This window comes from Oncorhynchus clarkii, chromosome 22 (assembly GCF_045791955.1).
Source record: "Oncorhynchus clarkii lewisi isolate Uvic-CL-2024 chromosome 22, UVic_Ocla_1.0, whole genome shotgun sequence".
NCBI lineage: Eukaryota > Metazoa > Chordata > Actinopteri > Salmoniformes > Salmonidae > Oncorhynchus > Oncorhynchus clarkii.
The window spans coordinates 41155952-41177770 of NC_092168.1; the positions used below are offsets into that span (position 1 = coordinate 41155952).

General features: G+C 43.5%; 1 protein-coding gene across 3 annotated transcripts in view; it reads right to left on the bottom strand.

Annotated features, from left to right (window-relative positions):
• The window catches only part of LOC139380914 (methyl-CpG-binding domain protein 5-like), a 47949-nt gene that overhangs the window by 5172 nt on the left and 20958 nt on the right, over positions 1-21819 (bottom strand). The window contains exons 3-8 of one of the 3 annotated variants that reach the window (XR_011628485.1): positions 9759-9861; positions 9382-9562; positions 6412-8577; positions 2364-2599; positions 1245-2208; positions 99-175 (exon numbers count right to left, since the gene is read on the bottom strand). Coding sequence is in view for 2 of the 3 variants with exons in the window: in XM_071124075.1 (XP_070980176.1) it covers positions 694-2208; positions 2364-2599; positions 6412-8577; positions 9382-9562; positions 9759-9861 (4201 nt within the window). In the remaining variant the exon portion in view is untranslated. Of the gene's footprint in view, positions 1-98; positions 176-527; positions 2209-2363; positions 2600-6411; positions 8578-9381; positions 9563-9758; positions 9862-21819 lie in introns of those variants that run through there. The other 2 variants (XM_071124076.1, XM_071124075.1) reach the window with 2 other exon arrangements.

The window sequence follows — 21819 nt, forward strand, 5'->3', positions numbered from 1 at the left end:
ATAATAGCAATGTGAATATTGGAGCGTGACAGACCTGGTTCAATTTGCGTCCAGAGACAAAACTAGTTGAGAACCACTGATTAGGGTAAGTAACTTACTTTCTAGTTATTTTGTTTGGTTTGTATAGGGTCTCCAGATCCTCTGTTAGTGTCCTCTGGAAATTGTCTGACTCTACCTGAGGGCAAGTAGAAAAAAAACATTACCAAAACACTGACCGGGAGAATTAAACCAAAACTTTACCAAAGGATCATCTGCATGAGAGTGTTAAGACAGCCAAGTGAAACCAAAAGAACATTACCCTGTTCTCAGGACAGGAGTTCTAAATGAGTTTGCAGAATGACTCGTGTCTAAGCAATGACTTCATTTAACACTCAATAATCACAACAATTCAACTTCAATAAAGCCTCATTGTCTTATGACTAACTGGCAAGCTTCTTTAATTAAACACACAACAGAGAATTCAACAGTTTTCTAATTAAAAAAAAGAGGCAGCATTTTCTCCTACCCTTCCAAACTGCTTTCAATTTCTGTTTTACTCAACACAAGGGGGTCAGATTTATTCAAATAGCTGTCCACACACAGGCCTATAAAAAGGATGGGTGTGGCAAATTCATCCACCACTGCATATTATATGTAAGGCAAGAAACCAAACTGAAATAACACCTAGTCCAAATGTTAGCCTAAATTAACATGTCACATTAAAAAATATAAAAGCAGATTCCCCAAATCCCAAATTGAAGAGCCTGGACAGTAGTTTTGAAAATAATAATAATAGTCACAATAGGCTGTAAATAAATTCAAGCAATGGATGTCGACAGAAGTGAAAATGGGGGTGAAACGACAAATTCTTTGGCATCTCTGAGGCCATTGGCAGTGCCACAGAGCAGAAATAGTTTTTGAATGCAGAACACCTGAGTTGTTCTCTTTCCCTGCCATGCTCCTTGTGAAGAATATAATATCCTTCAGGGACATGCCATGCCTAATGTCTGCACATTTTAAAACTCCTCTCTTATACAAAGCATTATCAAAAGGTATGGTGCACAACACTAGTAGCAGCAAAAGTGTAATGTAAAATTGTGTTGAAACTGAGGGTGGAATTGTGGCGGAGACCTCCACTTCCTTATTTGCTGTAGTCATGTGACCAATCATAATCACACAACACCGACAATACAATAATCTCACTTTGCCCTGTATGCTGTTCACCATCCCAAGGGAGTACATGTGCCCCTCGCTCCCCATCTTGCCTGGCCATGGAGGGAAGCCTTTGCCCTGGCCCCAGAGCAGCTCTCCCGGGTAGTGGGTCTGAGTTCTTGGCCTGTGGTGGAGCCCCTCACTGGAGGAGGGCGAGTCCCCAGGCCTCAGGTCCTCCTCGCCGCTCAGGCTCCCGTTCAGGTGACCATTGTAATACCTGTTGTAGCAGTGCCCGTTGAGTTGGCCGTCGAGTTGGCCGTTCAGATGTCCGTTGAAGAGGCTGGAGTCCTTGGTGAAGTGGCCCTCTGGTGGGGACAGGCTGGGGTGTCTGGGTCTTCCCGAGGTGTGAACCCTACCGTTGCCGTTCATATGGGCATACATACCACTGGGGTCTTGCAGTGGTGTTTGATCCTGGGGGCCTAAGTGGGCCTGACCTTTGGGCCTTTCTGGGTAGGTGCCGTTTCTGCCCTGGGCTAAGGAAAGCTGTTGGAGGGGCTCGTCATCACGCCACAGACCAGCCTGCTCCTTGCCCGCCACCTCTCCGTCACATTGTCTTCTCTGGGCTCCACGTCGAGGCGAATGGAATCTTGTAGGAGATTCCATGGCAACGGGGGAGAAGATGTTGTTCTGTTCAGGGGTCTTCTTGCGGGGCCGGCCCACCTTGGGATGGTGTCGGTGCTCCGGCACTGGCTCCCGATATGAGCGGAGGGGGCCGGTGTGGATGACAGAGTTGACCGCATGGGAGAGGTCAACAGGCTCGCAGACAACAGTAGCAGCGAAGGAACTGCTACCACCCGCTGATGTAATGACATTAGATGTGTTCTTGCTGGCCATGCCCATCGCTTCCCTGTGGATAGGATCAATAACTTCTCCCCCACCACTGTGTAGGCCCTGGGGAGACTGGTATTCTCGATGACTCTCCTGGAGGCAAGGGGCACTGGGTTGGGACATGGACATAATCCCCGGTCGACTCATCATAGCTCTGTTGGGCTGTGGAATCCTCTCAGGCAAACCCCCCTGTAACAAAAAGAGAGGGAGAAGGGTTGTTATGTTGACAGTAATCAACAATAATCATCCTTAAACATACAACACTAATCCAAATACACAGAAAGTAAGAGAAAATAAGGTTGAAACAGACCAGGAACACATCAGCCTGAACACATCAGCCTGACCTGGAATCTCTGAAGGAGGTTGTTCATGGGGTTGGAGGCAGCACCACCAGGGAGAGGGGCAACAGGATGGGAGCCCTGGCTCTGGAACCTGTGGAGCTGCTGGCTCTGTATGGAGTGACGACCCAGACCCTGAACAAGCTGTTGCTGTGTATTGGCTTGGCTGCTCCTGATGAGAGACTGGAGACTCTCCTCTTGGGCCTGCCTCAGCTCACAGCTCAGAGAACTACTGACCTCAACTGTACAGGGAGGGAGAGAGAGAGGTGTGAGAGATCACAAAGAAACAGAAGAGGGGTGAGAAAGTTGGGAGAATGAGGAGTGAAGTGAGGGATTAGGTGTGTAGAGGGAGATCTGATCATGAGTGAAGTGAGGAAGGGGAGAGTCTAGGGATATCTGATCATGAGGTCAACACCGCTCCAAGCTAACTGAGGCTTTTCCAAGATAAGCAAACACTGAAGTCTTGAAACTTGGCAAACTACAGAACACAACTGGAGACCTAACAGACTGACTCTGTGACGATCACAAAAAGCAGGGGATTCTCTGAGAGGAAGTAGTGAAGGGGGGGGTCACTTGGGAATAGCACAATTACTCCAAATAAGACAATTAATTACCTGTGGTAATTGGAAGAGGATGTGTTGAAATATAAAGAGACAGTAAAAGAGAGTAGTGTGGTCGTAAAAACAAGCCCAAAATGTACTCCCATTTACTTCCCTTGATTTTTTTGAGGACTTGATTGAACAAATACGAAAGAAAAAGGAAACCGACAAGACAAGTGAGAAAAGAAAACAATGTTGTTGAGATGAAAACCAAAGGGGTCAACTGGGGTTCATTTGGGCTTTTCCTGACTACACACTGACTTCAGACCAAATATAGGTGTTTTAGATAAGATGGCCACTGACTCTTAAATCAAATCAGGATATAAAATTTGAACGTACACTTCTAGAACTGTCTAGATGGATATCCATACATTACCTCAAAACTGTCAGCAAGGGTACGGTGTAGAACAGGAGAAGTAGTCAACAATAGCAGTCAGTGACAACATTAGGAGTCTATTGCTATTGAAATAAAAAGGTTCATTTAACAAAAACAGATGACAAACCTCAACAAAGTAGCCAGTAGCCACCATGATCCGCTAACTTTGACGGTTTCGGAGGACATTTGCTGAATCCACAGAGCTTGGACAGGAAGTGAATGTGATCATATGTGTGGAGCTCCTGTATCGAAACAGAAATGCACCCATGTTTATGGATGTGTGGCACATCTCTCACCGTAAAGGGCATTGGCTTGTCCAGGTGAAAGTGCTCCCTACTCTCTGGCAGATAGCTAGTGACTAGACACTACTATGAAAGTGTATAAAATACAAGATTTCCACCTACTGCAATTAGCTTACGCTAAAAAAGGGTTCATCTGTCTAGATACATTCGACTCCTGATAATTGCACATCAAAAGGAAATGCAATTTCCCTTCAAGGGGAGTGCTTCTCACTAGTCCCAATTCAAATTCTTAATTTTCTCATGCCACCGCCTGCTATCTGCATTCACACCAATCCCAAGCTGTTGCATACATCAGGAGTGGACTGTACGTCATTTAAATCAGACTAGGGCTAAGAGAATGTGTCAAGACTAAATGCCATAACTAACCTTCACTTACTACGTATCACTTCAGAATAAAATGACAGAGACAATAAGTATATGGTGGCAGAGCTGGTATCCTACTCATCTACCCAACTACCTACAACCATTAAAGATTAGTGCTGGGATGATAAACCAAAAATGATCCGACACCGACCATACCGATCACTTATCGCAGACATTTTTGCTGATAATATTCATTGCAATAAGTAACCTATACTAGAGAAATGTGAAGATTGAAATTAAATAAGTTCTCTAACATAGGTGATTGTTAAAGAGACAATGGATGGCTGCAACCCTCAAACTAGTACTAGTTTAAAGAATAATAATAATAATAATAATAATTATAATAATAAACAGTGATGGTTCACATTGTTATAAACGTATCCTTTGGTTTATCATTATGGCATCAACTCAGGCAATCTATAACCATATGGATTTTTGTCCATATCGCCCAGCTCTAATTAAGATCAAATCCCAATCTCAGTAATTCAGATTAAATATTACATTACTTGTTTACTAGAAGCACTGTTCTCATTTTCCATGACCCTCTCGCCCATCCTTCACTCTCTAAGAGCAGGACTGTAGGTTACTAGAGGCTAGCTCCAGGACACAGACATTAGCCAAGAGGACGCACACAGCCGTCTGATACACGAACCAGTGACGCGTGGCTAGTGGCGCTTCTTGGGCTCTCAGTCACAGACTGTCACCCGTAGCAATGCAGAGGCCTGGCTGCAGACCACAGAGGACATAGCAAGGAAGTGCATTCCACAACACTGAGGTCTCTCCACTCACTGTCTAAAGGCTGATTACAATGACACAGATAGAAAGTAGGCCTACTGTTTACAGTAGAACAACTTCTAGCATAATACTTGATCATCTAACTTGGTGAGTCATTGTTATTGTTGTTTGGTCGTCTATCATTTCATACAATGAGAAACACACATGATCATAATAGCCACGATGGGAGAGTTGGGTTTCAGGTCAAAGCATTGCTGAAAAGATGACTTAGTTGAGCTGAAAATGGGTTAAAGAAATTAGAGCCAAAACAAACAACAAAAAAAAGCACAAACAATAAGGCCCGATGTGAGAAATACAAGTTGAAAAACATCAGAAATGTTTTATCTGCCTGCTTGTACAACATGTTTGCCTTTAAAAGAGGTCTTGCACAGGCTTAAAATACTTCACTTTTATTTGGCTGTGCAACAGAAAATGTTTTGCAGTCAGCTCAATGTTGAAAGCTTCTAAAAAGAGCACAAGTGACAAAGACGTCAACAAAATGAGATTGAACTGAATGAAAAGGACAAACAGTTATGTAAAGAAATAATACAAAATAGTATTTTTTTTGTGATCATTGTAATAAAGTAGGCTAATGTACACAACGTTAAAAAAGTTTGGGGTCACTTAGAAATGTCCTTGTTTTTTTGTAAATTAAAATAACATCAAATTGATCATAAATACAGGGTAGATATTATTAATGTTGTAAATTACTACTGTAGCTGGAAACGGCAGATTTTTAATGGAATATCTTCATAGGTATAGAGGCCCATTATCAGCAACCATCACTCCTGTGTTCCAAAGGCACGTTGTGTTAGCGAATCCAAGTTTATCATTTTAAAAGGCTAACTGATCATTAGAAAACCCTTTTGCAATTATGTTAGCACAGCTAAAAACTGTTGTCCTGATAAAATAAGCAATAAAACTGGCCTTCTTTAGACTAGTTGAGTATCTGGTGTATCAGCATTTGTGGGTTCGATAACAGGCTCAAAATGGCAAGAAACAAAGAACTTTCTTCTGAAACTTGTCAGTCTATTCTTGTTCTGAGAAATGAAGGCTATTCCATGCGAGAAATTCCCAAGAGCCTGAAGATCTCGTACAACGATGTGTAATACTCCCTTCACAGAACAGCGCAAACAGGCTCTAACCAGAATAGAAAGAGGAGTGGGAGGCCCCGGTGCACAACTGAGCAGGAGGACAAGTACATTAGTGTCTAGTTTGAGAAACAGACGCCTCACAAGTCTTCAACTGGCAGCTTCATTAAATAGTACCCGCAAAACACCAATCTGCTGTTTCCAGCTACAATAGTCATTTACAACATTAACAATGTCTACACTGTATTTCGGATCAATTTGATGTTATTTTAATGGACAAAAAACATGCTTTTCTTTCAAAAACAAGGACATTTAAGTGACCCCAAACTTTTGAAAGGTAGTGTATATCCAATTATTTGCAATACTAGAACAAAAACTATACCAGTTCTCCATAAGGGCGCACAATAAATTACTGCCCTTCGCTTAACCACAAAAACGTGTAGGTAGAGAATATTGACTTAAAACATCATAATATAAATCTATGATTTTGCTACACACTTAGGATAAGAGGACAAAAAAAGTCAACAAAATCAAGAAACAGCTGCTTACCTGACTTAGAGAGGGCTTGGACACTGCCATTGGACATCATGGGAGGCAATCCTGCCCTGCCTCTGAAGTGGGGGTTGCCTTGCACCTGGGATGGTTTCTGATAATGTCCAAACTGCTGCTGCTGGTGAGAGTTTGGATTGTCCTGCATTGACCCCATGGCTGCATGTTGTCTACCACCGTAACCCAGCACCCCAACGTTCCCAGCTAAGGCGGGATCATGCATTGCGTTCATTGGCCCGTTAAACTGCTCCGTGTTTAGATCTTGGCCTGAAATCTGACCTTCGTTGTTCATGTTCTGGAAGAAAGGGACCAACGTTCTGCCCTGGAGCTGAGGCCCCCGCAAGCTCTGCTGAAAAGCTGACATATGAGGCAAAGCTTCCTCCAAGAAGGGAGATTTGCTGGATCGGGCTGGGCTGTGGCCCATGTGGCTTGGCCCATTATGGGCACTCTGGTGGCTCATGGACTGGAGTAGCTGGGCCATTGAGGTGTTTGGGGGCAGGCTACCCTGCTGAAACATTCTCCTCAAAGGCTCTGGAAAGCTAGCCGAACTTGATCCTGAGCCACCCATTGGATGTTTGAGAACGTCGAAAGCCCTGTCATTGTTGACGCCACCACCGCTGACATCATTGGACAGTTTCCGCTTGCGATTCGCCTCTCTCTGCTGAGCCATACCCATGAGTTTGTCTCTTAATGCTGCTCTTCCGGTTTGAACCTCGCTCGCCAACGGCCCAGGATTAGGTAGATATCGCTGGTTTAAAGTGCTGTGTCCATCTAGGTTCCCACCTCTGCCTCCACCAACTAGTCCTGGGTGTCCCAAACCGCTGCCACTGTGAGCCTCTGTGTCTGCAGCCGCTGCACTGTCGGGATGTTTGTTTTGATTCACTAGCTGTGCTTTGGCTGCGGCTGACAGAAGACTGCTGGCTGGGAATGAAGCAGGATTCTGCTGATCTAGCATCTTGTTAAGGGGCATTCCTACCGAATGATTCCTTTGAAGGACACTATCAGAACCAGGAGCTGGAGGGCACATGGAGTTGGAATGCCTGCTTAGACTACTTTTCATCCCCCCTGGCAGGTAGTTGGGGTTATCGTTCAAGTGATGGTGTTTGTCCATCTTATATGAACTTGGCGGCATTGCAGGTCGAGGGGACCCCAAGGAGGCCCGAGGGGACCGGGGAAGTGGCTTTGAACCCCCACAAGGAACCTGGACCCCCGTGGGGTGAGCGAAGCTCCCATGTTCAGAAGATCCGGAGGAGCAACGTGAACGGTGGGGTGACTCCTCCATCCTGGCAAGGACAGGCCCATGTACCGGGGACACAATAGGCGAGGACGAGACCGATGAAGGGGTAGGGTGGTGCTGGACCCTCTGGCCATGCCCAACATGTCCAGACTTCCCAGTTGGTAAAGGCAGGTTGCTGGGCAAAGGGACACTGGTAGGGGGGATGTTTACATTCATTGGTGGTACCTGAGAATGGGCACTGTGTTGGAGGCCAGATACATTTGACACTAAGGGACCCTGGCTTGGAGCCTTGCTTGGAATGGGGTCCAGGATACCAAGAGGGTCCATCTCAGAGGAGGGAGGGAGCTGAGACAGGGACAAGTGCGACTGTGGGTGTGGATGGCATGCAGGCTGGAGCTTATGTTGAAAGTTGTTGTGGGGGAAGCTGTAGAAGGGCTTCTGCATATTGGGGCTTTTGGCATTGACAGGTACATTAGTCCTTCCTGCTATGGCACACGAAGGCTGGGTGGCCGAAGGCGAGCCGTGGAGCAGAACACTAGGTGGTGAGAGAGGTGTAAAACGATCACCGTTCATAAGGGCAGAGCCTGGGCTGCAAGCTCCATGAAAAACAAGCATGTTGGGCTCAGGACTCCCCAGAAGTTCAGTCCTTGGGGAGGGAGTCCCATCACCATAATGCTGCGAGCCACATGAGGTGGAGGAGGAGGGGCTGAGCAGGACACTGTGGCGGATACGATAGGGAGACCGTTGTTGGCTACAGCGATCACTTCCCCCCAGTCTTGTCCTGCTGTAACCAGAGTACGGATCTCTCTGAGGAGAACCCAGTTCATGGTTATAGTACCGTTGACCAGGTATTGTCATCTTGTTGGTTGGACCATCGTACCTATTGTTCTTTATTGCTGGATGACTCATAGGACCCACCGTCGCCGAACCTACAAAGCAGAGTAATATTGTTCATATTAGTAATCTCATTTAGTAGTCATCTTAGTTTTGTCACGTTGATATTACAGATGAAAATTGAGATGATTCTGAGTGACTCACTCAGCATTTTCCATTCTGAACTTGCAACTACACAAACAGTGCTTAATTGACAACAGACACCTTATATTTACAGCAAACAGTTAGATAACAGCAGATAAGCAGACTGAACGTTATGTAAATATAATCTAGCTGATATGTGTATGCATGTTCAGACAGTGTCACATTTTTGCTACTCTTTTATAACACAATGCTGACAGGGCACAATGCAGCACAGCAGCTGTAAAAAATGCTGCACGGAACAGAGCATTTCTGACAGAGCTGATCTCAATCTGTCATAAAGATATTGTCTTTCATTTTAATTTCTCCATGGCATATGGAAAAACGGAACAAAACTAGCTGAGAATGCACAGATGCTCACGTCATCATATCTAGTGACACCCCACTGGAGGGTAAAAGCAATTGAATGGCAATCAAATGCTGTAAGATATTGAACTTCATTATCAACCAATAAGCTATATGAATGGTTGGATTGTTATAATATAAATAATAATAATAATAATAATAATAATAACGACCATTTAGCAGATGCTTTTATGCAAAGTGACTTAGACATGCGTGCATACATTTCACATATTGCTGGCCCTGGAAATCAAATCCACTATCGTGGCGTTGCAAGAGTCATGCTTTACCAACTGAGCTACAGAGGACCAGGGGGGCAAGCTTGCCTCTCAAATTGAGAAACAACTTCCACATACCAGTGCCACTACCGTGACTAGCCAGAGCCAGCGAGGGGTGCAGTGACTCCATGTTCCTGTGCAGTGTCGCCGTGGCAATGATCTTCCTCTTGTGGATACACAGCTTGGTGAAATCGGCATCGGCTTGTGCATCCTCAGCCATCCTATGCTTGACCACCGCCCCACGGTCAAAGCTGAATATCTGAGGGAGGGGGGGGGGGTGAAAGATGTTAGCGTGTGTAAGTGGCTACTCCTATAACATACGTGTCACCTCTCTCCTCCGAACCCTGGCTACAGTTAGAAGTGTGTTCGTGTTCAGTGTTTTCCCTTGAACTTTATGACCCAGCTACCAGGAGTGGCCCCATCACACACCCACAAACATCTCCTGGCTGGCTCACCTCGTGAACAGTGAGAGGACACTCCAGGCCACACTTGCAGGTGCCATCAGTCAGCAGGTAGCTCTTCACCTGCTCTAGACAGGCTAACACAGAGCCACTGGGACTGGAAAGTGGAAGAAGAGAAGTTCTGTGACTGACCAACGTTAACGGCATACAGTAGCTACATAAAGACAGTCTGCATCAGAAATTGCCCCCTATTCCCTAAAGTGGTTCTGGTCAAAAGTAGTGCACTATACAGGGAATAGGGTACCATATGGGACACATCCATACACATTAAATTATATCAAAATGGCCTGGATAAAGTAAATCAGGCACAGCAAAAGAAGCAAAGCTCACAAAATATGGGAGGGCCACATTACCATGACAACGGCTCACCTCACAATGACAACAAGAGTGTCATCAGCTTAAAAGGCTCGTTTCCGGAGAATTTTATTTATTCATTTATTTTTTTACAAGCGTCACACCAAAAAAAAAGATTTTAATTAAAGTAAGGGAGTGAAAAGTGGCTGACGCGTGGGGAATTATGGTGCCATAAAACACAGATCCTGACAGCTTTCCACAGTTTTTCAGAGGACACAATTTTCTCTGTATAATACAGTCACTGTTCTCAAACATGCTTCCCCTCAAGGCCATGTAGCCCAGATCTGCCCACCAGAAAGGGCAGATGAAGAGGGAGGGAGGGTGGCAATATTGGATTCTGGAAGGTGTTATGCTCGACTGGCCCTGGTATTGAAACGCTTCTCTTCACTACAGCTCATGGACAGAAAATATTGATAATAACCATCATGACAAAGAAAATTTGGAGTCACGCAATGTGGTGTATAGTCCTACCCACTTAGACTCAGGAAACCACACAGTTTATTAGACTACAGATAGAATAAGTTATTAATAACTTCTTATGGATAGGGGGCAGCATTTTCACGTTTGGATGAAAAGCGTGCCCAGAGTAAACTGCCTCCTACTCAGTCCCAGATGCTAATATATGCATATTATTAGTATTATTAGAAAACACTAAAACTGTTTGAATGATGTCTGTGAGTATAAAATAACTCATATGGCAGGCAAAAACCTGAGAAAAAATCCAACCAGGAAGTGGGAAATCTGAGGTTTGTAGGTTTTCAACTCAGCCCCTATTGAATATACAGTGGGATATGGGTCATCTTGCACTTCCTAAGGCTTCCACTAGATGTCAACAGTTTTTAGAACGTTGTTTCAGGCTTCTACTGTGAAGGGGGGCTGAATGAGAGGTGAATGAGTCAGAGGTCTGCCAGCAGCCTCAGTCTCGTGATGCGTGGGCATGAGAAAGTTACCTCTCGTTCCATTGCTTTTCTACAGACATAGGAATTCTCCGGTTGGGACATTATTGAACATTTATGATAAGAACATCCTAAAGATTGATTCTATACATCGTTTGATTTGTTTCTACGGCCAGACATTTCCGCTGCACTTTCCCGCGCCTCGTGAGTTTCGATTTGTTTACTAAACGCCCTAACAAAAGGAGGAATTTGGACATAAATGATGGACTTTATGGAACAAATCAAACATTTATTGTGGAACAAATCGAAAGGTACATGAATATTTATAATGCTATTTCTGACTTATGTTGACTCCAACATGGCAGATATATTCTTGGGTTGTGTATGTCCTCTGAGCGCCATACTCAGATTGTTGCATGGTTTGCTTTTTCCGTCAAGTTTGTTTAAAATCTGACACAGCGGTTGCATTAAGGAGAAGTATATCTTTAAATCTGTAAATAACACTTGTATCTTTTATTAATGTTCATTATGAGTATTTCTGTGATTTGATGTGGCCCTGTGCAAATTCACAGTATGTTTTGGAGGCAAAGCCACATGTAAACTCAGGTTTTTGGATATAAATATGAACTTGATCGAACAAAACATACATGTATTGTGTAACATGTTGTCCCGGGAGTGTCATCGGATGAAGAATATCAAAAGGTTAGTGATTAATTTTATCAATATTTCTGCTTTTTGTGACTCCTCTCTTTGCTTGGAAAATCGCTGTATGCTTTCTGTGACTAGTTGCTGACCTAACATAATGAATGATATGTTCTGCTTTAGCCAAAAAGCCTTTTTGAAATCGGACACTGTGGTTGGATTAACGAGAATTTTATCTTTAAAATGGTGCCTAATACTTGTATGTTTGAAAAAATTTAATTATTAGATTTCTGTTGATTGCATTTGGCGAAAGAACCCCAATCCTAGACAGGTTAACTTCACTGGGTGGTGAAAGTGCATGGTGATGAGCTTGATGTTGCTTTCCAATAAATATTGAGGGTCTTATTCTGGTGACATGATCATCGATGCTTGGCTGCCATTTGACAAATAAAAATATTCTCGCTCTTATCCATCATGTAGACTACTACCCACACAGCCTACCCGCACTGTATCATCAAGCTGTTGGCTCGAGCGTAGGTGCCCAGACCAAAGCAGGCAGATACAATTAGGGTTGCAAAAGCTTCCCTGTACATTTCCGGAATTTTCCCAGATTTTTTTCATGGGAAGTTAAGCCCGGGAATTGGGGAATTTAGCTTAAATTCATTAAAAAAAAGTTAACTTATAACAGTGAACCTTTTTTGTGGGATACACATAAGGAAATTATAGGTCTTGTAGCATATTTTGGTTAAACTATCCCCAGTTCAATGGAATTGCAACCCTCTGCATGCACAGTGCATTCTTCCATCACATGTACAGCTGATTCTCAAGATCTTGCACACTAATGAGATGCTATTGAGCCCACACTACTAAACTGTCTGAGCCAAGTTTTGATTACAATACTGGGCAGGGTGAATATATTTTATATGACCAACATGTATGACAAACACACTTTGCTGTACGCAACTATTTTCTAGTTAACAAAAAAGTGTTTAAATCATGCCTAACTTGTTAACAATTTCTGCTAGTTAGTTACCATGTGGGTTTTAGCTGGCTTGAGCCTGCTAATTGAGGAGTGTTAATGCACCTTTTCCATTCACCACCTTCCATACATGTTTCATTTTAAAACATTTATCTTACAAAGGAGTTGTTTAACTGCTTAATTATTTATCTGTACATGGAATTGTATTTGGGTTTTTTGAAATTAATTTTTCCTAATCTTTACAGAAAAAACACCATCTGATGTGGAGACATTTCACTGCAGCTAATGTAGAAGGAAAAGCTGTGTACATTTGCAAGTACTGTGCCAAATGTGAAGAATGCAACAAAGATGCAGAATCATCTGGCCAAGTGCATAAAGTTCCCTCAGCGCTCACAACAAGCAACCTCCGACAAAAGTCCCTCTACTTCTATTCGAGGTGAAAATGATGAATCAGAGACCTCATCGATAGCAACAGTCCATGGTCCTCCTGGAATCAGAAGTTTATATGACTCAATGGAGGAACGTAGTCAGAGAAATGCTGATGAATGTCTTGCTCAAGCTATGTATGCAACTGGTTCACCTCAGATGCTCACAGAGAATGTGTATTGGAAGAGATTTCCGAATGTTCTTCACCCAGCGTACACCCCTCCAACCAGACATGCTTTATCTACTAATTTGCTGGATGCCGAGTTCAGAGTTCAAGTGAAGGTCAAGCAAATCATAGAGAAAGCAGACTATTGCAATCATCTCTGATGGATTCTTTCATGGGGAAAGAATAATTAACTACATCTCCACCCCTCAATCTGATTTCTATAAGAGCACAAACAAGGGACAACAGTCACACCGGTCTCTACATCGCAGATAAGCTGAAGGCAGCCATCAATGACCTTGGACCACAGAAGGTATTTGCACTGGTGACAGACAATGCTGCAAACATGAAAGTTGCTTGGTCTAAAGTGGAGGAGTCCTATCCACACATCACATCCATTGGCTGTGCTGGTCATGCATTGAATCTGCTCATCAAGGACATCATAGCAGTGAAAAGCAGCAATCTACCTCACCAAGCAAAGTGAGAAGAATAAGAGCACCACATTGAAGCTGCCCAGCAACACCTGTTGGGGTGATGTTGTCATGTTTGACAGTCTCCTGGAGGGAAAGGAGTCTCTCCAAGAAATGTCCATATCAGTCTTCCGATATGGCCAGTCCCATCAAGATGATCCTCCTGGATAATGTATTTTTGGAGAGAGTGGTAAGCAGCCTGAAAGTCATGAAACCTATAGCAGTAACCATTGCACGGATTGAGGGAGACAATGCCATACTGCCTGATGTAGACTCTGCTTGCAGATGTAAGATAAGAAATCAGTACTGCCCTGCCCAATTCACTGTTGCTCTAAGCAGAGGAAACTGCTTCCAGTGAAGTGGAAACATCTAGGAGCAACAACGGCTCAGCCATGAAGTGGTAGGCCACACATCCTCACAAAACAAGTGCTTAAGCGCATAGAGCGTAAATACCATCTGTCCTCGGTTGCAACACCCACTACAGAGTTTCAAACTGCCCCTGGAAGCAACGTCAGCACAAGAACTGTTTGTCGAGAACTTCATGAAATGGGTTTCCATGGCCGAGCCACCGCGCACAAGATCACCATGCGCAATGCCAAGCATCGGCTGGAGTGGTGTAAAGATCGCCGTCATTGAACTCTGGATTGATGAATCACCCTTCTCCATCTGGCAGTCCTACGGACTAATCTGCATTTGGCGGATGCCAGGTGAGCACTACCTGCCCAAATGCATAGTGCCAAATGTAAAGTTTGGTGGAGAAGGAATAATGGTCTGGGACTGTTTTTCATGGTGCGGGCTAGACCCCTTAGTTCCAGTGAAATCTTACCGCTACAGCATACAAGACATTCTAGATGACTCTGTGCTTCCAACTTTGTGGCAACATTTTGGAGAAGGCCCTTTCCTGTTTCAGCATGACAATGCCCCTGTCCACAAAGCGAGGTCCATACAGAAAGTGTATCTTGAGATTGGTGTGAAAGATCTTGACTGGCCTGCACAGAACCCTGACCTCAACCCCATAGAACACCTTTGGGATTACATTGTTGGTCCTGACGTCAGAGTGCGCAGCTGAACACTGTATACTGGAAACCACTCAGTTTGTTATTTTAACTAAAACATAACCAATCTTTGTTAAACATAAATAACAAAATAGTTTTTTCATGGATTCTTAAAGTCGGCTTGAAAGAGCAGCTAACCAAGCTAAGCTGCTACCGTTAGCCATCAAGCTAACAAAGTTAGTCCCAGATGAGTTTTCCAATGGAGACCTCTCTGAAAAAGTAAATGAATGGCTCCAGCGCTGTAGGAGCTGTATTCACAACGCTTTGTTCGGGAAAAACTGGATCACTCAGAGTTCCATTGCAGCAAGGATTATAGTCTTGACGTGGCTTCTTTAATCACGCAGGTAGCCAGTCAATGTAAGAAACTGGGGAAAATGCAGAGTGGAATGTTTACCTTTTCTCCGCAAGTGGCTTGACGGCGTTTGTGCATGTTGGACGAATCTCCGTCTTGTTGTTTATCATTATCTGACTGGCTGGTGTTGCCCGGAGTTCGTTCGCCAGGGGAGCCATCTCTGCCTCTCCTCCCCCATCTGATAGAGTCAAAGGAGCACAGCAAAAGGAGCATGGCAATCAAAGATCGTCACGTCACGAGCCGCGGAAGCCAAAAAGATCTACAAAAACATCTACAAAAACGTCTACATTCCCAAAGAGAGGTCCGGAGCGGATACAAATATTGAATAGTTTTGTCGCGCTGTAGCCTGATCTTCCTACACCTTCGTCGCTGGGTGTACCTGTGTCTGCAGCCGCCGTGCCTACTCCTACGATTTAGAAGTCGACGTTGGCAACCTTTGATCCCTACTCTGGATCAAGCGGGGCGTCTCCATCTGTCTGGAGGCCTGCATCATCCTGTGAAAAGTGGGAGTGGGCAGATTTCCTTGTCCTTCTTGCCAGCTGTGATTTTGGGCAGCTCCAAGGTAAGAAAATGTGACTGTTCCTCGTGCAAAAACAGTGTCCTATCCCAGAGCTCGAGTAATTGACAATACTAAGCTGCTCCTGAACGTACTACGCCAGGACATCGATTCTATCGTAGTTTTGGTGGGTTTAAATGACATTATGAAGGGCAGCTCTGAACAGTTGAAACAGGATTTCAAAGAGCTGATTGACTATCTGCTAGACACTAATAAAAGACCCATCATATCTGGCCCTGTGGCCTCTCTGAATCATGGCATTGAACGCTTTAGCAGGATTCTTTCTCTTCACAACTGGCTATGTGCAGCTCAATGGGTATAACTTTTGTTGACAATTTCAATACCTTTTGGAAACAAAACACACTTTATAAGGAGGATGGGATCCACCCAAATGATTTTGGTTCCTGAATCCTTTCACAGCATTATAAGGCTGAGTTGAGACAATGACTTCAATGCCCCAGCCCAGTTAATCCCTACCATTGTGTCGCTGAGTCATCATAATGCTTTAGCAAATGTACATTATACCAGGGGCATAGGTAGACAATGTAAGTAACCTGATTTATGTCCCCCTAACTGCCCTGAATGCCTCTGCTGATCCTACCGCTATTGTATGCAGCAATCACGTGTCTATGAATCAGATTTATGCTGTTAGCAATGAGCCGGTGTGCCCTAGTTGGAAGTCCACTGTGTGCAGCTCACCATGCACTAACATAAATAACATGAGAATATCTACTTCTGCTAAGCTTCCCAGAGAGAGCTAAGAAAACAAGCAAGCATCCCAGAAAAGTTGTCAAAATATCCCATGTTAATATATGTAGGTTAAGAAACAAGGTACATGAAATTAATAACTTGCTAGTAATAGATGACATTCATATTCTGAATATCTCCAGAATTCACTTAGGACCAGTGGTTACCGAACTTTTTATAGTCCCGTACCCCTTCAAATATTCGACCTCCAGTTGCGTACCCCCTCTAGCACCAGGGTCAGCGCACTCTCAAATGTTTTTTTGACATCATTGTAAGCCCCCCCCCCACACGCACTATACGATACATTTATTAAACATAAGAATAAGTGTGAGTTTGTCACAACCAAGCTCGTGGGAAGTAACAGAGCTCTTATAGGACCAGGGCACATACAATGTACAGTGCCTTGCGAAAGTATTCGGCCCCCTTGAACTTTGCGACCTTTTGCCACATTTCAGGCTTCAAACATAAAGATATAAAACTATTTTTTTGTGAAGAATCAACAACAAGTGGGACACAATCATGAAGTGGAACGACATTTATTGGATATTTCAAACTTTTTTAACAAATCAAAAACTGCAAAATTGAGCGTGCAAAATTATTCAGCCCCTTTACTTTCAGTGCAGCAAACTCTCTCCAGAAGTTCAGTGAGGATCTCTGAATGATCCAATGTTGACCTAAATGACTAATGATGATAAATACAATCCACCTGTGTGTAATCAAGTCTCCGTATAAATGCACCTGCACTGTGATAGTCTCAGAGGTCCGTTAAAAGCGCAGAGAGCATCATGAAGAACAAGGAACACACCAGGCAGGTCCGAGATACTGTTGTGAAGAAGTTTAAAGCCGGATTTGGATACAAAAAAGATTTCCCAAGCTTTAAACATCCCAAGGAGCACTGTGCAAGCGATAATATTGAAATGGAAGGAGTATCAGACCACTGCAAATCTACCAAGACCTGGCCGTCCCTCTAAACTTTCAGCTCATACAAGGAGAAGACTGATCAGAGATGAAGCCAAGAATTTCAATGAGGCTCTCTTGTTCAGATAGTGCTAAGTGGACTGGAGGCAGGGCATGAAAGGGATAACAAATCCAGTTGTTTGTGTCATCCTTTTCGAGAAAGTACCTGCATAATGGCGCACCCAACTCACTTAGGTGCTTCGCTATATCACATTTGACATTGTCCGTTAGAGGTCGAACGATTAATCGGAATGGCCAATTAATTAGGGCCGATTTCAAGTTTTCATAACCATTGGGAAATCTGTATTTTTGGACCCCGATGTTGCCGTTTTTTTTTACACTTTATTTAACTAGGCAAGTCAGTTAAGAACACATTCTTATTCTCAATGACGGCCTAGGAACGGTGGGTTAACTGCCCTGTTCAGGGGTAGAACGACAGATTTTTACCTTGTCAGCTCTGGGATTCAATCTTGCAACCTTACGGTTAACTAGTCCAACGCTCGAACCACCTGCCTCCCACTGCACTCCACGAGGAGCCTGCCTGTTACGCGAATGCAGTAGAAGCCAAGGTAAGTTGCTAGCTAGCATTAAACCTATCTTATAAAAACAATCAATCATAAGCACTAGTTAACTACACATGGTTGATGATATTACTAGTTTAACTAGTGTGTCCTGCGTTGCATATAATCGATGCAATGCTGGGGGATGATTTAACAAAAGCGCATTTGCAAAAAAAGCACAATCGTTGCAAGACTGTACCTAACCATAAACACCAATGCCTTTCTTAAAATCAGTACACAGAAGTATATATTTTTAAACCTGCATATTTAGCTAAAAAGAAATCCAGGTTAGCAGGCAATATTAACCAGGTGAAATTGTGTCACTTTTCTTGCGTTCATGGCACGCAGAGTCCGGGTATATGCAACAGTTTGGGCAGCCTGGCTCATTGCGAACTAATTTGCCAGAATTTTACAGAATTATGACATAACATTGAAGGTTGTACAATGTAACAGGAATATTTAGACTTAGGGATGCCACCCGTTAGAGAAAAAAACGAACGGTTCCGTATTTCACTGAAATAAACGTTTTGTTTTCTAAATTATAGTTTCCGGATTCAACCATATTAATGACCTAAGGCTCGTATTTCTGTGTGTTATTGTGTTATAATTAAGTCTATGATTTTATAGAGCAGTCTGACTGAGAGATGGTTGGCAGCAGCAGGCTCGTAAGCATTCATTTAAACAGCACTTTCATGCGTTTTGCCAACAGCTCTTCGCAAGCACAACGCTGTTTACGACTTCAAGCCTATCAGCCTAATGGCTGGTGTAACCAATGTGAAATAGCTGGCTAGTTAGCGGGGTGCGCGCTAATAGCGTTTCAAACGTCACTCGCTCTGAGACTTGGGAGTAGTTGTTCCCCTTGCCCTGCAAGGGCCGCGGCTTTTGTGGAGCGATGAGTAACGCTGCTTTGAGTGTGGCTGTTGTCGATGTGTTCCTGGTTCGAGCCCAGGTAGGGGCGAGGAGAGGGACGGAAGCTATACTTTTACACTGGCAATACTAAAGTGCCTATAAGATCATCCAATAGTCAAAGGTATATGAAATACAAATGGTAGAGAGAGAAATAGTCATATAAATACAATATTAACTACAACCTAAAACCTCTTACCCTGGAATATTGAAGTCTCATGTTAAAAGGAACCACCAGCTTTCATATGTTCTCATGTTCTAAGCAAGGGACTCAAACGTTAGCTTTCTTACATAGAACATATTGCACTTTTACTTCTCCAACACTTTGTTTTTAACATTATTTAAACCAAATTGAATGTTTCATTATTTATTTGAGGCTAAATTGATTTTTATTGATGTATTATATTAAGTTAAAATAAGTGTTCATTCAGTATTATTGTAATTGTCATTATTACAATTAAATACAAATAAATTGAAAAAAGCGGAATCGGCTTCTTTTGGTCCTGCAATAATCGGTATCGGCGTTGAAAAATCATAAATCGGTCGACCTCTATTGTCCGTAAACTTGAGTATATTTGCACACCAAAAAATCATACAATGATGGAAAGACCTGTGTGTTGTCCTTGTTAATAACGCAAACAGAGAAGCGCTCCAACTTCTTAATCATAGCCTCAATTTTGTCTCGCACATTGAATATAGTTGCGGAGAGTCTCTGTAATCATAGATCATTCAGGCGAGAGAAAACATCACCCAGATATGATGAGTTTCTCACACGACTGGCCTCATGCAAGCGGTCAGACAAGTGAAAATTATAGTCCGTAAAGAAAACTAAGGTCATCTCTCAATAATAAAAAATAAAAAACGTCAATACTTTTCCCCTTGATAACCAGCGCACATCTGTATATTGTAACCGCGTTACATGGTCGCTGCCCATATCATTGCATAGTGCAGAAAATACACGGGAGTTCAGGGGCCTTGTTTTAACAAAGTTAACCCTTTTCACTGTAGTGTCCAAAACATCTTTCAAGCTGTCAGGCATTCCCTTGGCAGCAAGAGCCTCTCGGTGGATGCTGCAGTGTACCCAAGTGGCGCCAGGAGCAACTGATTGCACGCACGTTACCACTCGACTACATCTCACTGTCATAGCCAAAGACCATTTGATGTCACAAAGCTGTCCAGTACTTTAAAAATATCCTCTCCCGTTGTTGGTTTGCAGAAGAGGATGTCTTCCTTAATTGACCCCCCATAAACGTAAGGGACATATACCAGGAGCTGTGCCAGGCCCGCCACGTCTGTTGACTCATCCAGCTGTAACCCATATAATTCACTAGCTTGTATGCGAAGCAGTAATTGTTTCAAAACATCTCCTGCCATGTCACTGATGCGCCGTGAAACAGTGTTGTTTGACGAACGCATTGTCTATATAGTTTTTTGGGCCATTTCCCCCAGCCATATTCACAGCAGGAGGAAGAATGAAGTCCTCCACAATAGCATGGGGATTGCCTGTCCTAGCAACTCGGTAGCTCACCATATAAGATGCTTCTAGCCCCTTCTTATTAATGGTATCTGTTGCTTTTATACATGTCTTAATACTCGAAAGCCTTAATTCTCACTCAAAAAACTCCTGTGGCTTATTTTTCAAATTGCCATGTTTTGTTTCTAAAATGTCTGCGCAAGAGTGAAGGTTTCATCGAGTTGCGAGATAGTACTTTTGCACATATAACACACTATGGCTGAGGAAAGGCACAAGTCCCAATATAAGTGAAACCCATTTCAATGTAGTTCTCATCATTTTGTTCATAATGCTGCTGTTACTGTCTCTTATGACCGAAAATAACTTCTGGACATCAGAACAGCGATTATTCACCACGAATTGGAAGAAGCTTTATCCTTTAACAAATCCGACGAGAAGGACCTACAGCTCTCCCGGGAACAGGCCCAGATCCCTGTCATTTGCGTGAAGAAAAGACAGGAAAAGAGGACGTAGATCGAGCTGCCTTCTGAGAATCCGTAGGCGATCGGGTAAACTCCCACTGCCTTCCGTTCTACTTGCTTACATGCAATCATGGGAAAATAAATTTGATGACCTACGATTACGATTATCCTACCAACGGGACATTAAAAACTGTAATATCTTATGTTTCACAGAGTCGTGGCTGAAAGACAACAAGGATAATATAGAGCTGGCGGGATTTTGCATGCATGCACCGGCAAAACAGAGATGCTATGTCTGGTAAGATGAGGGGTGGGGGTGTGTGTATTTTTGTCAATAACAGCTGGTGCGCGATGTCTAATATTAAAGAAGTCTTGAGGTATTGCTCGCCTGAGACAGACCATTTTATGATGAGCTGTAGACCACACTATCTACCAAGAGAGTCATTTATATTATTCGTAGCCGTCTATTTACCACCACAGACCGATGCTGGCATTAAGACCAGCACTCAACCAACTCTAATGCATACAAAGCTCTCCCCCGCCCAGCATTCAGTCAATCTGACCATAATTATATTTTCCTGATTCCTGCTTATAAGCAAAAATTAAAGCAGGTAGTACCAGTGACTCATTCAATACGGAAGTGGTCAGATATACGCGGATGCTACGCTACAGGACTGTTTTGCAAGCACAGACTGGAATATGTTCTGGGACTCATCTAATCGCTTTGAGGAGTATACCACCTCAGTCATCGGCTTCATCAATAAGTGCATCAACGACATCCCCACAACTACCGTACGTACATATCCCAACAAGAAGCTATGGATGACAGGCAACATCCGCATCGAGCTAAAGGCTAGAGCTGCCGCTTTCAAGGAGCGGGACACTAATCCGGACACGTATAAGAAATCCCGCTATGCCCTCAGACAAACCATCAAACAAGCAAAGCGTCAATACAGGATTAAGATTGAATCCTCCTACCCCGGCTCTGACGCTCATCGGATGCGGCAGGGCTTGAATACGATTACGGACTGCAAAGGGAAACCCAGACGCGAGCTGC